At 42.1% G+C, this 16,948-nt stretch overlaps 1 protein-coding gene across 2 annotated transcripts; it reads right to left on the bottom strand.

The window, feature by feature from the left end:
• Positions 1–3,779: 3,779 nt before the first annotated feature.
• Urm1 (Ubiquitin-related modifier 1) lies at positions 3,780–16,870 on the bottom strand. 2 transcript variants are annotated; one of them, XM_084589449.1, is made up of 6 exons: positions 16,412–16,870; positions 15,885–15,929; positions 15,721–15,791; positions 15,434–15,515; positions 7,938–7,986; positions 3,780–3,862 (listed from the first exon to the last, which is right to left on the bottom strand). In XM_084589449.1, exons 2-6 carry the CDS (start codon positions 15,917–15,919, stop codon positions 3,794–3,796), a joined length of 306 nt encoding a protein of 101 aa, XP_084445575.1. In that variant the 5' UTR covers positions 15,920–15,929; positions 16,412–16,870; the 3' UTR covers positions 3,780–3,793. The 2 variants fall into 2 exon arrangements, with proteins under 2 accessions (XP_084445575.1, XP_084445574.1); XM_084589448.1 differs by having other exon boundaries at positions 15,885–15,937; positions 16,411–16,858.
• Positions 16,871–16,948: the final 78 nt, after the last annotated feature.

The raw sequence follows: 16,948 nt of genomic DNA on the forward strand, positions 1-16,948 counted from the left end.
TTCTGCTGGAATTTGCAGAGTGAAAATTGCAACAGTATACATTTTGCTGAAATACAGGTACAAGTCATATCATTCAGCATAAACTTCAAAGATTTCGGTTTTCTTTAAGTAAATGGTGTAGAAGAAGACTACTATTTACTACAAGCAATTTTGCATTCTCTAAATGGTGCATTTTTGCGTAGAAACTGGGCTTAATCAGAGTTTTAAGAAATCTGTTTGGAATTCAAGAAACGAGTTACATTAAAGTTTATCCAGATGGGCTTCATGCATAAAGCACCAGTTTAACAGCTTAACATTACTTGCTTCCATCTAAGTGCTTTGGGCTGCAGGTTGGTACAGCACTATACCAAAGCTGTAACTGCTCTTTTATCTTACCTCACAACTTGCTCTTAAGTGGCACAGGAACTATAAGTGCGAGGAGAGTTTTAACAGGAGTGCTGTTTTCATACATTTGCAGCTTTCACCCCACTATGTACAAGTTCCGAGACAAGAGCACAGTGGAAGAGAGGTGCTCTTGGACATTCCGTGGTGACAGCGGCAGCTTAGAATAATTTGAAGAGGCCGATGCCACCACGGGCAGCCCTTCTTCGAGAGGCCATCCTCTCCATTGATTCTGCTGGCAGTCCTATGCAAGGGTGGCATGCCTGCTGAAATTTGGTGATCTGTCAACGTTCAAACAGCCCAACCTTTATATATGCCAGATTTTGTTATTCTGAGCAGGTAGATTTCAGTCTGGTTTCTGTGCAAGTAAACATTATTTCTTACCGCAGACGAACGTGCTGTCTGCTCGAGCAGATGTGTGGTACTTGTTGCCTTGTAGCGGGCATTGCAGGTGCTTTGTTCCCTCATCTGACCAAGTAAAGAGCTGTCTTGTGATATCCTGCTGCCAACAAAGGTACCAGACTATGTGATTGGTAGCTCAGCTCACAGGTGTGGTGATGTGTGGGACCATGTCATGCATTCTTTTTTACTGCAACAGCCAGATACACGGTTTGTTTGACCCACTTTCTAAAAATTTCAGCGCATTTGGCTACTGCAGGAAATGCATAATCAGACGTTAACAGGGAAGAAATGCTTCATACATGGCTGAAATTGCTGCTAAACGTTTGAGGGGCAGGTATGATTGTTCAGCGCTTCAGAAGAGGGAAATGGCCAGAAAGCATAGCAAAAGGCAGTTATATGTAGCGTTGCCCAGTTTATTTAATATTGATATGCAAAGTATTTCGACGATGGTGAGATCCTCAGACGCAGCTCTACGAAAATATTCTGCAAAGTCTGGCGCATAAGACCTCACCACCGTCGAAGTGCTTTCAAACATCGTATTGCATTTCAATCTGCACAGCAAAAATGATACATAACAGTGAATCAAACTATTGTGTTATGCTGAAGATGCCACAATTCAGCAATAAAAAAATAAAAGCTCTGACAGCAGCCAATCATGTGACTTGGGAAAGGCTACAAAGCTACGGCTCTGGCAGCGCTAAAATGCAAAAGACGATAGTGGCTCAAACAGCTGACTATCAAGTGATCGAAGGAATACCCATCTCTAGCGGTTTCTACGAGGCTCCAAATCTCCAGCAACGCACAGCAACACAAATCCAACCAGCTACACAGCAGCTTACCACCAGCGTGTGCTCACTGATAGTTAATATGGCCTAAACTCGAACCCCAAACACCAAACGTATGCGGTCTGGTTTTGTTAGCGTTTCGCTTATAGCTTTTTTTTTTTTTTTAGATTTTTAAAAATATCTGTTTATACGAATGCCACTTTTCCGAAGAGAGATCATCGATATGCTTATAATTTTGAAATTATACTTCTTACAACAAAAATACGGAATAGTGTTTACATACCTTCCTCTGAGCTTAATATCAACCATAAAATTTAGAAATCAATTATTACACCCTTCAGGTTGTGCTGTAACAAAATACATAATAGAGCTAGTCCAAAGCACAGTTCTCAGCTCCAATGCCTATCTAACACTTAGTGCATATGTTACATGCCGCTTACTTGATGGATTTCAATCAGTACTGTTACATTACCCTGTTTCTCTTGAATATAAAATCTGCATTCAAATGCAGCCAAGCACTGAGAAGGCAGTTGTTATGAGCATCGATTATGTGATCACCCATGCGTCCCCAAGTCAAATTAGAGCATAGAAAGTGAGCAGTGCTATAGAAAAATGCCCTACCAACAATAAAAAAGCTCGTTTCAAGCAAGCGAACATCATATATGATTAAACCTTGATCTGCCATTTACTTTGCTAAACTGAAATTTCGCAACATCAAAAGTTTTCATCTTGCATGTAGAGAACCCTCTAGAACATTCCACAGACAATTCAGAGGGAAAGCCTTGAATTGTGGAACTGGGTGTTATGTCCATGACGGGGACAATGCAGACATATTTTTGGTTTCCACCATCGCTGCCCAACTGGATATAGAGTTCCCAATCACGTCACCGATTCAACGCCGCATTAGGCTGCCTCTGCCGTTGCAGCCAAATGGGAGGCCGGCAGTGGGCCATGCTGGCTTTTTGGCCTCACTTTTTTTCAAGTCGGCAACAGTGGAAATGGTGCCCTCCATCACACTTGCTTAACTGAAACCCAATTCAGCATGATCATAGCTTTGTGCCGCAAGCCTGAGCATGCGTGTCATTATGTTGAAAGTATGATAAAATTTACTTAGTCATACTGAAGCTAAAAAATAGTGTTTTATGGACACGAAGTTTTGAAAACCAACATATTTCGTTACACTGCGGTTTAACTGTATATGGGTCGTAATCAGACGTTTGAAAAGCACCAGCAAAACAAGTGAAGAGAAAGGTCCCCAGTATCGGTGCTTCGATGCTCTGGCGGCCACGTCATGTGTAACAGTTACACTAAGCAGCCACTCTTCGCGGCGCCATCACAGCACCCCTCTTTCTTTTAACTGCACTGTAATGTCATCTACAGATGACATCTGTCACTGAGACAGAAAAGTCATTTTTTGTCTGCGGAAATGTCACTTGGCTTGCTTCAATGCAGGGTGCTTCAGCTCACCAAAATGTCAAGCAGTGCTGCAGTAGTAGCAATCCTGTAACGCTTATTTTCATATTGTACCTCCAGATTTTTTTTTTTCCACAGCAGAAGACCCATGGCACTCATTGCCTTGATACTAGTATTTTGTGTCACACTGTGTCATGTGCTGGCTTTCATGTCATATCTTCAACGTGCGGAGAGAAAGAAGACAAAATAGAAGCAGACCAATGGGACTGCTATTGTTGCAGCACTGCTTGACCTTTTAGCGAGATGGAGCACGTTGCACTGAAGTGAGCCAAACAATGTTTGTAGATAAAAAGGGGCTCCTAACTGCTGCCCTGGACCAAGATATAACCCCTAGGTTGCATTGCAATGCGATTTTGCTTCACTCCGCCGCCCACCATGTAAAGTATACACTTCTGCTCCGAACAGTACCCGTACAGTACAGAACAGCACATCACATTTGTAGCTTTAATAATGAAAGTGCCAAGGTCATGCTTTCTCAAGCCAAATAAGCAATCAATGTCTCCATACTGGTGTTAGGACCAATACTAAGGGCTTCAGCATATTTCACTCTACATAACTAACAAATAAACAAACATGAATGCTTTGCTGTGTTTTATTGTAGGGTTGCTTTAACCTAACAAAAAACTTCACTATATATTCGCATTTTTATATTTTCTTGTTTATTCCTGGTGCAGGTGTTGTCCACAAATTGGTATTGTCCCAAACATGCTACTAAATAGAACAAGGCTTTGAGACGAGTCAAGTACAAGCATTTATCCACCATGTAGAGTTGATATAAAAAGCACGTTGTCATCTGATTTGAGTTCATAGGCGAGTCCACCCTAGAAAAGACAACAAGACTTCAATGAAGTGGTAAACATGCTCAAATGAAGCCAAGCAACAGCATGTTGGGCGATGGTACAAAGCTAGAAAGAAGCACATAAAAGCAGTATTCTAAATACACAGCAGTGCAACATTACTGTGGATGTCTAAATATATATCAAGGGATACTGATAAGCCTTGAGCTCTGTTGTGGAACATAAATGGTAGAGAAATAAGCTTGCCACTTATTTAACATATCCTCCTCTTAGGTGAATGCATCTTTGACATCTGCAAAGGCAGTTCTGTAAGCCCTTTAGGAGACATGACTATGGCTATGCATCAAACCATTCTTTTTGCAGCAGCTACGACAACTTCACTGGCAGAAAAATGTGTGCTGCTGGAAGTGTTGCTTAATAATCTGAAACAGACAATAACCACTAGGAGCTAAATAAAGTTAGTAAAGTGAATGTTGCACCATTTAAAATTTCAAATAGGCCATTTTCCAAATGGTTACTGAAATTTCATGTCCAAGGGTGCTGTCATACAAAAACACTTCTTTTTACAACTTTTTCCATTTCTGAACAGTTATGGAGGCTTTATGTGCAGAGGCACAGTCATACAAAAAATTCCCACGTCTTCTGGCCAGCTCCTTCTCGACTTTGTACTACACTGAAGAGTAACAGGCTGCTCTGACTATGGCATCTACTTCTACATACTTCACATGCACAACTCCTTCCCTGTCCCAACGCAAGGATTGCATCAGCTTGTGAGCTTAACCTTGGGAATTTCTTTGATTAGAAAGAACTCGGCTCTTTCAAACAATTCAACTGCTCTTTAGTCTCTGTGTCATGCATAAATAATGCACTCAGACAAGCCTACACAGAAACTTGCTTCATATGCCTCAAAATGCAGAAGAATGGCCTGAAAACTCACCATACAGTCATGTTTCTGGTCAGTATTAAAATATTAGAGGCCCGAGAACTAACTTGGCTGACTCATGCCTAGCACATATCTTGCACTCTCATAAAATGTTAAAGGTCTCTGCTGTGCATTTAGCTAATATTATTTTTGTTCTTTAACACCTTTTTAGGAACACTGTCCACATTTTCCCAAGAGGTTACTACCACTAGCCTCAAAGGAAGTCTTTGTCTTTGGTGCTGAAATGTCCTGTCTGGAATGGAGCTACCAACTATTCCACTGTGGCTTATGAAGCAGCATCATGTTATGCAGTTTCTGACAGTGTAATTCAACAATAAAGCTTTGAGCACAAGAAATTTCCAATCATAGTGCGGCACGCCTTTGGCATGAAGCCCATAGCAATCAGAGACTACTTAAATTACCACTAGAAAGAAATAGGGAAAATCTGAGTTAGTGCCATGAAATTAAGCTCGCAATATTCTAAGACAGGTTTTCTAATAAAATCTGAAATGTTATTGTATGCTTATATTAGGGTAAAGCTCAATACACACTTATCAGCACTCCCTCATAACAGCCTTGATTGAAAACCAAAACAATAAATAGATGTGACCAATTTGCTTAGTGTGGGAAATGATAAACAGTAGCATAACAGTTATAATGGCTGAATTTTTCTTCAGTTCTTAGTGTACCAGGGAACAAACAACAAAGTGCGTGTTGTACTATAATATGATGAACTAGCCTACATTAATGAGAACGATAATAGCTTTCTGTACAAGACAATTTTTTAAGATAAAGAAAAATTCTGCCTATCTGGAAGAGTCAATCAGTGCAATGTACTTGTCTTTCACACGATATGTTGGAGGATGAGAGAGCAATCTGAAGATCAACAAAGACTGAATAATGAACATTGGGATTATTTTACTAACAAAACTCATTTTTACAACAAAAAGTTGTGCTTAAAATACACCCTTGAGGTACTCCATTTGCCCGAATTAAATTTCTCGAAAGGGTTGAGCCTAGGCATACATGGAATGAATAGACAGACAAAAAGTCTTTCAGGCATTTCAACATACTTCTGCGACTGCTAAGCTCAGCAATGTTCTGAAAAATCCTGAATCTCCAGGTTTTGTCATATGCCTTCTCCAAATTCAAAAAGACAGCAAGACAGTGTTGTTTGTGTACAACAGCTTCTCGAATCACATTTTCACTCTCTGACCAAATGATCAGTTGTGCAAAATGCCTTTTGAAAACCACCGTAACATCGAGAAGTTCACCAGCTTCTAGCATGGAGGTTAATCTAATAATAGACCATTTGGTGAAGGCTACGGGCCTCTAACTACTAGAAGAGGTCAGTGGTTTCCCGGGATTTAAAAATAAAATGATAATGGCTTCCAGAATTCAGATATTTTTCCCGATACTCAAATGGGTTGGTTCACAGAGATGAGACAGAATTTGATAATGTATTTTGTTTTCTGATAATGTATATTACCAGAGCAGAGTAGAAATGCCGTAGGAACCTCTCAGAAACTTTGTGACTCAATATAATTATTGATTAAGAAATCATGTTATTATAACGTACACTCAAAAACAGTTGAAAAACAGAAGCATTTCAATGTAGACACGCTGTGACTCAGACAATATTGAATGTAATTATGCATACAAAACACTTTCTTAGCAATGGCCCAATTGAAACAAGAAGCAACAAGGAGAGGTCAGTTTACCCCTCTACCTGTACTTATTTTCGTATCTACATCCCCGGAGTAATAGTATAATAAATGCTGTTTACAACTTCGATGCAGATTTTTCTGCTGAATGCAGCAGCACTCATAAATTCTGCCTTATAGTTGAAAGACAATGTCCCAAAATGACTGGTTATATGAACAAGACAAACTACTACTTAGTGCTTGCCATAAACTGAATATTCTGCATGCATTACTTTCACCTAATCCTTAAAAGGACATTGAGGAAAACTCCATGTAATTATTATTGTCAGTAAACTTATCTGGCCTCTTCTGTCTATGACGTTTGCCTAGCAACAAAAGACTCTTTTATCGGCGAGAAGGTTGGGTACAAATGTCCTCCCACCAGTAGACTCAAAGGCATGATGTTCTTTATGAAAAGGGTTGGTTGCCACCATTTTGAAGTGAATGGCAGTATACAATAACCTCCGAAATTTATGACAAACAACTCTGTGTCGGTGCAGACATTTTTACTTGTAAAATTGGTCGGCGATAGCGACATCTGTATTTCATTTATCGATCTTTTGTAGCCTATAAAAGGCATACCTTTGATTAAAGTGGTGGCTTCATGATTAGAGCAGAGTACCCTTTTAGTACAGGCCCACTTTTGCTTACCCTCATTATCCCTTTAAAAGGCCCCCCAATTACTTTCTGGCTGAAAATTTACCAGTATACTCTGGCAGTTGCCATGCACCACGCTTATAATGCATGGGCAGAATATAAACAAATTAATTAATCAATAAACGACTCATTAATAGCAGAGTTGCAATTGTGACAACCAAGCAACTTTGCCACAACTTCTGCTTTATCCCCCCCCCCCCCTCCTTTTAATATTTGTTTCTCTCACCTATCCAGGTTATGAGCCTTTGCAAGTGGAATTTTCCTTTCTCGTACACTTTTAGGGAAAAGCATGGAGTAAGTTAGATGCCTACATCATGGTCGTACCCCGCCAAGTATATTTTTCTGTGTTTATCCTCCTGCCATATTTCTGTGTGCTTTCCAGCGTGAACCTGTCTCGAAACACAGCCTTGCAGCGTGTTACAGAATGCGTGAAGCATGATTATCAGAATAAGGAAGCGGGGACACAGAAATGTGTGAGCAACTTTCTCCTGATACAGAGCACTTGCACAACGAAAAAGAGCAAGAGCAGCTAGCTGAACAGGAGACACAAATGTTATTCGCCCATGATTAACAACAATGGGCAAATGACATGTTCAGTACAGTGCTACAGCAGACCCTTGCATGCCAGTTGATAAAGAGCACAAATGGGCTGTGGTTCGAATTTTAATCATCTTTCAGGGAACGGATGGCTTAAAGTTCTTTGGCTGTCTTTATTAAATGTCCAAGCCTGTTTAAGGACCTTTTAAAATACTTCCTGAAAAAAATACTAAAAAGCAACCTTCCATCTAAAAAAAATAAGCACGAAGAAAGCACTTGCCAAGAGCTCCCAGTCAGTATCATTTACTAAGACAAGAATTCCAGGCCTCCTGTAAACAGAAATCAGACCGGCACACATCAGAAATCATCACAGCTGCCACTTAAAAATGCGACACTTACAGGCCACAATTAAAGCTAAGCACAATACAAAGTGCATGCTTGCACTAAGCTCTGGCTAACATAAACTTATAGGTATTACTTTGTGGAGTAAACTTGGTATCATAGACTTTCAACCTGCCAACGTGGCGAGATAAAATATCAGATTTTTTATTTGCCACAAAAAGGGGTTGGGGGGGCACTTTTATGCAGTGAGTCCTAATCGAAACATCCTATACATACAAACTGCAACAGCAAGCAGGCTGTTAAATATTTCAAAAATGCCTATACAGAGGCCTTGAACAGAGTGGCCAACATTTGACAGTGCATTTTGTTCGGTCCTGGAAGTTTGCTGCCAGACAGTACCGTACTGGCCATTGCAGAGCTTGTTTGCGTCACATGTTGTAAGTCTGTACTTTTCGGCTAAGTTTTTGTATTTTGCAAATGATGTGTGTTGCGGGAACTAGGAACTTCCCACATCTCTTATTAATGTGGTGGAGCTGCTTATAGATGACATAACTTTGCCACGAGGACTTTATTGACATTGTGCCAGATGCATCGTGCTTTTGGTCTTGCATGTTTGAAGTTTATTAGGTTACCACAGGCTAGGTATCTAAGAAAAATTCCCCAGGCTTTATTTTGTTTCGTCTTTGCTTCCTTGCAACCTTTAGAATACCAAACCTTGGGGTTTTTTTTGGATCAAGGGATAGCAATATGTGCGGCAGCAGGGCTACAAGTTGTGAACTTTTTGTCTAGTTCGTCAGTGGTTAGTTTTTCTCACAACATTTCATGCCAACTGGATTTTTATTTAAACGTTGCCCAATCAGCTCAGTGCAGCTTCCAATGCTGTGGTCTGGTTGGAATGACTGCAGGTGCAAGATGACAAGGTGATATAAACTGGCAGGTGGTCACTCCATATGGATTGTCTAAAATGTCCCATGTAAAAAAGCTAAAAACAGACTGTGAACTCGAAGGGAAAGGGAAGGGAAAAGGAAGGGAAAGGGAATAGTATATGGGTTTATCAGAGTTCAGCAAGGAAACATTTCTAAGTATAAAACCCTCTAAAATTTCACCTCTATGTGATTTTTTTTACTCCCCCAAAAACCACAATGTTCATTAAAATGCTCCAACTACCAAGTATGGCTCTGGTAGTTGAGTTACAAGGTCCAAACTCTTGCAGGATTGCTTTCAGGTGTGGTTCACTGGATCACTGCCTTGTCGTGGCGGAGGGGCTTGCGAAACTCGATGAAGTCGTGAGCTCTGCTGTGTAGGGCCACCCAAGATAGACAGGTCACGGCAGAGAGTTCTGACAAAATGTGATTCACTGGAGAAGGTAATGGCAACCCACTCCAGTATTTCCTGCCAAGAAAACCCTATGGCCAGTCACAATACCATTAAGAAAACCCTATGGCCAGTCACAATACCATTAATGATATGGCGTCAGAAGATGAGCCCCCCAGGTCGGAAGGCATCCCACATGTTACTGGGGATGAACAAAGGGCGATTCCTAGTAGCTCCAGGACGAATGAAGCGGCTGGGCTAAAGCCAAAAGGACGCTCAGCTGTGGATGTGTCGGGAAGCGACCGGAAAGTCCGATGTTGCAAGGAGATATATCACATAGCAACATGGAATGTAAGATCTATGACGCAAGGTAAACTGGATGTCGTCAAGCGAGAAATGGACAGATTGAACATTGATATCTTGGGGATCAGTGAGCTAAAGTGGACCGGAATGGGAGAATTTAACTCCGGCGACCATTATGTCTTTTATTGTGGGCACGAATCCAAGAGAAGGAATGGGGTCGCTCTCATAGTAAACAGAAGAATGGGCAAAGCAGAGCTAGGGTACAACCCCAAAAATGACCAAATGATTTCACTTCGGATCCAAGGTCACCCTTTCAACATAACAGTTATCCAAGTCTATGAACCGACCACTACTGCTGAAGAAGCTGACGTTGAGAGATTTTATGCGGACCTACAATGCCTTTTAGACCGCACCCCATCATCAGACATCGTTTTCCTCATAGAAGACTGGAATGCTAAGGTCGGGAGTGAAGAAATATCTGGAATTATAGGCAAGTTCGGTCTTGGCGAGCCAAATGAAGCTGGGCAGAGGCTAGTAGAGTTTTGTCAAGAAAACAACCTGACCATAGAGAATACTCATTTTCAACAGCACAAGAGGCGCCTGTACACATGGACTTCACCGGACGGTCTGTACAGGAATCAGATCGATTATATTCTTTGCCGGCAGAGATGGAGAAGCGCCATACAAGCAGTAAAAACAAGGCCTGGGGCCGATTGTGGCACCGATCATCAGCTTCTTGTTGCCAAAATTAAGCTTCGATTGAGGAAAATGCAGAAAACTAGAAGGCCTTTCAGGTATGATCTGGATCAAATTCCATTAGAATATGCTGTGGAAGTGAGGAATCGATTTCAAGAATTAGATCTAGAAGACAGAGAGCCCGAAGAGATGTGGACTGATGTTTGTGATATAATACAAGAAGTTGCTACTAAGGTAGTTCCAAAGCAAAAGAAATGGAAGAAAGCAAAATGGTTATCTGAAGAGGCTTTGCAAATAGCTGAGGAAAGGAGGATGGCAAAAGTTATGGGGGAAAGAGAAAGATACAAGGTTCTCAATGCGGATTTTCAGAAAATAGCAAGAAGAGATAAGAATGCCTTCCTGCACATACAGTGCCAAGCAGTTGAGGACAACAGCCAATTAAGGAACACAAGAGCTCTGTATAAGACAATCAAAGATATCAAAGGAAGCTTCTGTGCTAAGCTGGGCGTGATAAAGGACAAACGAGGCAAGGACCTCACTGAAGCCTCAGAGATAAAGAAGAGGTGGCAGGAATACACAGAAGAACTGTACAAGAAGGACCCGAATGTGCAAACCCAACATAAGATGGTTGTGATTACTGATCTCGAGCCGGGCATCCTGAAGAGTGAAGTTGAATGGGCCTTAGCCAGCCTTGCTAAGAACAGAGCTAGCGGAATTGATGGCATTCCAGCTGAGTTGCTTCAAAACCTCAACCATGACGCTGTTAACATTCTGCATACATTATGTCAGATTTGGACAACCCTGCAGTGGCCACAGGACTGGAGGAGGTCAGTTTACATCCCCATTCCAAAGAAAGGCAGTGCCAAAGATTGTTCCAACTACCGCACGATCGCACTTATTTCGCATGCTAGCAAGGTGATGTTGAAAATCCTCCAAGGTAGGCTGCAGGGTAGGCAAGGTATGTGGATCGAGAGCTTCCGGACGTGCAAGCTGGGTTTCGCAAGGGCAGAGGAACTAGAGACCAAATTGCCAACCTTCGCTGGATCATGGGAAATGCAAGAGAGTTCCAGAAACCCATCTACTTCTGCTTTATTGATTATGCGAAAGCGTTTGACTGCGTAGATCACAGCAGATTGTGGCAAGCTCTCCAAGAGATGGGAGTTCCAATTCACCTCATCTGTCTCCTCAGGAACCTGTATGAAGGGCAAGAGGCCACAGTCAGAACAGGGCATGGTCTTACTGATTGGTTTCCGATTGAGAAAGGAGTGAGGCAAGGCTGCATACTGTCGCCCTGCCTATTTAACCTATATGCAGAGTGCATCATGAGGAAGGCCGGTCTGGACGAGTCTTCAGCTGGAGTGAAGATTGCTGGAAAACGTATCAAAAACCTTAGATATGCGGATGATACCACTTTAATGGCAGAAAGTTAAGTGGAACTCAAGAAACTTCTGATGCGCGTACAAGAAGAGAGTGAGAAGTTTGGGCTTAAACTGAACATTAAAAAGACAAAGATAATGGCGTCTTGCCCTATCAAGTCCTGGAGCATCAATGGACAAGAAGTGGAAGCTGTGCCAGATTTTCTTTTCTTGGGCTCCAAGATTACCTTGGAAGGAGACTGCAGCCATGAAATTAGGAGACGCCTGCTTAAAGTAAAGAGCAGAGATATTAGTCTGCCAATCAAGATCCGTATAACTCGTGCTATGGTCTTTCCAGTTGTGATGTATGGATGCGAGAGTTGGACTGTGAAAAAGGCTGACCGCCGAAGAATTGACGCGTTTGAATTGTGGTGCTGGCGAAGACTCTTGAGAGTTCCTTGGACTGCCAGAAGATCAAATCAGTCGATATTGTCGACCATAAACCCTGACTGCTCATTGGAGGGTCAAATTCTAAAGTTAAAGCTCAGCTACTTTGGTCATCTGATGAGAAGAGAGGAGTCGCTGGAGAAAGATTTGATGTTGGGAAAGGTTGAGGGTCGCCGGAGAAGGGGTAGGCAGCGAACGCGATGGTTAGATGGCATCCTCGAGGCACTGCAGATGAAGTTATGTGATGTTAGGAAGATAGTGAGAGACCGGAAAGCGTGGCGTGACATGGTCTACAGGGTCACGAAGAGTCGGACACGACTGAACTGAACTGAAATCAAGTCAAGATATATGAAGCACACAGTATTAGTCTTATATGTAATTAGAGTGGCTGCTACAGCTTCAAATCTGGTTTTAAATTGGACTTAATGAGCTGCGACAGCTCTTTGTACTACGATAGCTACCCCTCTAGAGAGGCTGCTTGCCTGTCTTCGGTCGGATTAGAAGATATATTTTAGAGCGAGTTGTGCTTAATCCAAAAGTCAAGCAACAGCGGACTGCTTTTGTCTGACCTCCAGCTCAACCTCAATGTGTAACTTTCTAGCTACAGCAACACAAATGCTATACCACTGGAAAGTTTGTCGAGCATAGTCAAGCATTACTAATTACACACCATAATTAATGATTTAATTATTTCATGGTAATAAAAATGTCACTTTACAACATTGTGTCTTATCTTTGAATAGCTGATTTGAGTATAAATGCACTGGAGTAATCACGAACATTAATTACTATAATTAGGCAATTAATATATCATTATATAGCTTATATAAAGTATAATTGCCCTATACTACTTGGTCTAATTACCCAAGTTATTTAGTTATTCTAAAACGAAAATTCAACCTTAATCTACAATGAAATGTCACATATCATTGAAAAGGTCTTGACGAAACAAATGCTAAACCACGCAAAATCCAAACTATCGTTATGTAACTTGGTTCAACCATTGAAAAAAAAGTAAGAGGGGTTCAACGCTGCTGAACCGAATGTGGAGCAAAAGGTTTGGCTGTGGGCGACTGAGCATTGCATCAAACACAACCAGTGTTCCGTTGAACGCATCAACGCTCACTGGCGTTCCAGGCAGAATAAACTTTCATGCCCTCCGCATGCGATGTCGGCAGACATTTTCCTGCTCCACTAGTTCAGCTCTCCACGGTGGTGTGCGCATGCGCAGAGCGGAAACTACCCTTCTCCTCCTCTCCGTGCCGGCATGCGCATCTGCTGGGATGCTGCTAATCTCAGTCTCCTCTCTGTAGCAAGTGCAGCAGCGGACGACCTATGGAACGACGCAGCTGGTTGCCATGGTTACGGTGCATGTGCAGTAGCACAGAGCGACCTTGACTTACATGGCGTAGTGAAGCTTTTGCTTTAAAAATAATAACCCATTGGTACTTTTTTTTAAATACACAATGTTTGGGGCATAAGTAAATTTCCTGTAAGCAGAGGGCTACAAGGGAGAATAATGCTGAGGTCTTTTACTTAACCCAGTTAGAATTCCCTCTCATTTCCAATGCATTAAGAATGCCATCTTTTTGTGTGTATGTAAAATAGAAAAATTAAATTGTTGTTTCTGGTCCCGTGATTCGAAGCTTGTCATTTTTTGGGTGATCCAAGCAGTTCTGTCGTCTCATTGACAGCAAAGAACTACCTTGGGCCATTTCCACTGCATCATCACAGATGCTGAGTAATGAACGAAAATTATGGCAAATCTGAAAAACAATGAATGTATTGACCTAGACTATGGTCCCTGCGGTACAAGAAAACAAACTATGTCATGACATAAAATAGCCATGAAGAAATCTGCACCACAAGGTGAGCACCTGGTCAGAAAATCAGAATGGAGAAAAATGATGATTGTCCAAGCATTACACTGACATGCTGAGCTGACACAGGTCATGAAGATTCTTTTAGAGCGATTCCCAGTGGATTTTAGCAATAAAATGTCTGGACAGGCATACACATACAAGCAGAAAGAAACATTAAATTTTTTTTTTTTTCGTGGCTTCAAAGTCACATCCCAACATAAAGGTGCTGTTCTTTAGTATAGGTCTGCCAAATAATAGTAATGGTGAAAATAAAATTTTAAATTTGTAGCTGCCCAAATGGAAAAGAAAAGAATTCCCAATTTTTACTATTTTTGAAAGATTACAGGTGAGGCGGCCAAGTAGAAGCACAAATGATTACGCATTTGACAGTAAACATTACTGTTGTGTTGTCGCAGCTTGCTAGTTTGTTTGCACAGTCACACTTGCCATTCACTCATCACACTGGCATTATTACTTAAAAAAAGATAACAAGTACAAACTTCACACTTCTGTCTTGCTTTCACTATTTCAGCTTGTAGAATGAAATGGACATGGGCAGGACATGTAGTGCGAAGAGAGGATAACCGATGGTCGCTGAGGGTAACAAACTGGATTCCAAGGGAAGGAAAGCGTAGCAGGGGGCGACAGAAAGTTAGGTGGGCGGATGAGATTAAGAAGTTCGCAGGGGTCAAGTGGATGCAGCTAGCACAGAACCGGGTTAAGTGGAGAGATATGGGAGAGGCCTTCGCCCTGCAGTGGGTATAATCAGGCTGATGATGATGATGATGAGAATGACCCGTAAACACACAACATGACCTTTGGCAACCAAACCAGCTGCGCCAAACCTCCATGCTCAACTGTGAGTGCTTTAAACGTGATTTGAGGTCCAAAGCACTCAAGAATGCGACAATAGGCACCAAATAGCTCTGTGAAAAATTGTAAATTATTGTAAATTGTATGCACGGTGTTACGTTTTGTGAAATAATCATAAAGAATGAGCCCAATTAATTTTTCTCTTACCCATTCTCATGTTGTGTTGTGCATAGATGCTGTAGCTTGAATTTTTTCGCCGCAGCAAGCTTAGGAATTCAATTGAGACCAGAGCTCCTAGCCACAAACATAGTTTTAGTGCATGCAACACTATTTCAATGGAATATTTTTTATTTATGCTACATAGGTGGTGGCCTTGTTTGTTTTGGTACCACACATGCCACACTAGTGCAACTTGAATGTGCCATGTTCGCATCGTATCACCCAGTATTTTATTTTCCCAACAAATTTCTCTAGGCACTAGCACCATCAAATACAGATGGTGGAGCACAATAAAAAGAGTGAACGTTTTAGGAGCACCTCACTGGCATGGCAACAATACTTTCAGGGCGCATGCTGACATAATACAGATGTGAACTATAACTCGATAAGTGCGAACTATGATGATAACACAATCCTCCACTTACACTGTTTTTCCCTGGACAAACAGCTCTTCTTTCCCTTTGAGAAGATTTTCCTTCAGCCACATAATTAGGTCAGACAAGGTGCCTACACACAAACAAAAGTGCACTTTAATATAGAATATAGACGAGTGACAAATAAATGATTGCACATTTGCTACAATTTCTATAATGATTCATAATTAACCGTCAACGCAGATCATTATCACTGCGGATTATAGTAACGAAGTGCACCAAATTGCACGCGGAGCTCAGAAGGGGACCTTCGATACAAAATGATAGCTGTTGCTTACATCTTTCGGGCCCAGTTGGTAAAGTGACATCGTGCTGCTTCTGGTTGCCAAAAAGAAGCTCTGCTCCACCTCTGAAATGACAAAGCAACTTCAGAACGTGCCTTAAATGTAGCTGGCAAGAACGACTGCGTAGAGCAATAACAAGATTTCTCAAAGCAGCGTACCCAAATTCCACTCGCAAACGGGTGGCATTTGTCATGGCTGTCACCTACACGTGTTAAGGCCGTTTCACATGGCGCGACGCGCACGAAAAATTTCGGTCCAGTCGCAGCGTCGTTGCGGCGCAAATCGCAACAGCCCTTTCACATGCTTGCGGCACCAGCGATTTCTGTCGATGCGGCACGAGCGGCGGCACCATCATATTTTACGAACAATAAAGGTAGAACACGCGTAAGATTAAATGCAGTATTTAATTTATGTTTTTTATCAAAATATAAAACACTTTATGCAAAATAGACATTTTTAACTTTTTCGTTTTGTACGCAACTACGTACAACAGTCACATCAGGCTGAATTTCATAGGCTGGCGGCTGTCTCGTTCGCAACAATCGCTGCGATGGGAGCGGCGTGCGACCAACATGTTGGAAGTCTGTCGCAGCCGCTCTGCGACGGGAGCGACGTGCCCTTCTGTCGCTGTGCGGCTGAAATCGCACTCTGCTGCGGCGAGAATCGCATCATGTGAAACGGCCTTTACCGACGGAAAGAGGATTAGAAAGAAAACGCCTACAAAATCACGGTGTCGCGCATGCTGAGCACCTAACCACCGCCCACAGCTGACGTTCAAGAGCCACCACACTGAATAAGAGCCGCAGAAGCTAGCACCACGGCTACCACGGCTACCACGACAGCCACGGACGGGCCTCAGTACCACAGTCCTAAACAAAACCCACGTGAGACCAGCGGCGACAACAGCGGAACTACAGCCACTGTAGCGGTCTTAGCGGAACATAGGAAGCGGCCGTGGGTGTGAAACCAGGGGTGGTGGAACTGGTAGCTGGTAGAACCAATAAACCCAGGAGCTAGTACAGTAGAGTAGAACCAGTAGAGCTGGAGGCACTGGAGGTGTTGCTGCAGGCGCCATGCTGGCTTTGGCGGTAGAAAGTACAAATTACTATCGCTGCCGCTGCCATCAACATATAGCAAAAACTACCGCGAATAACGTAGCGGTCAAAACGTGCGTAATAAATTACGTATTTTTAGATCACGAGTAACTATTTATGTAAGTGAC

This window comes from Amblyomma maculatum, chromosome 1 (assembly GCF_055883805.1).
Source record: "Amblyomma maculatum isolate TAMU_Amacu chromosome 1, ASM5588380v1, whole genome shotgun sequence".
Lineage (NCBI taxonomy): Eukaryota > Metazoa > Arthropoda > Arachnida > Ixodida > Ixodidae > Amblyomma > Amblyomma maculatum.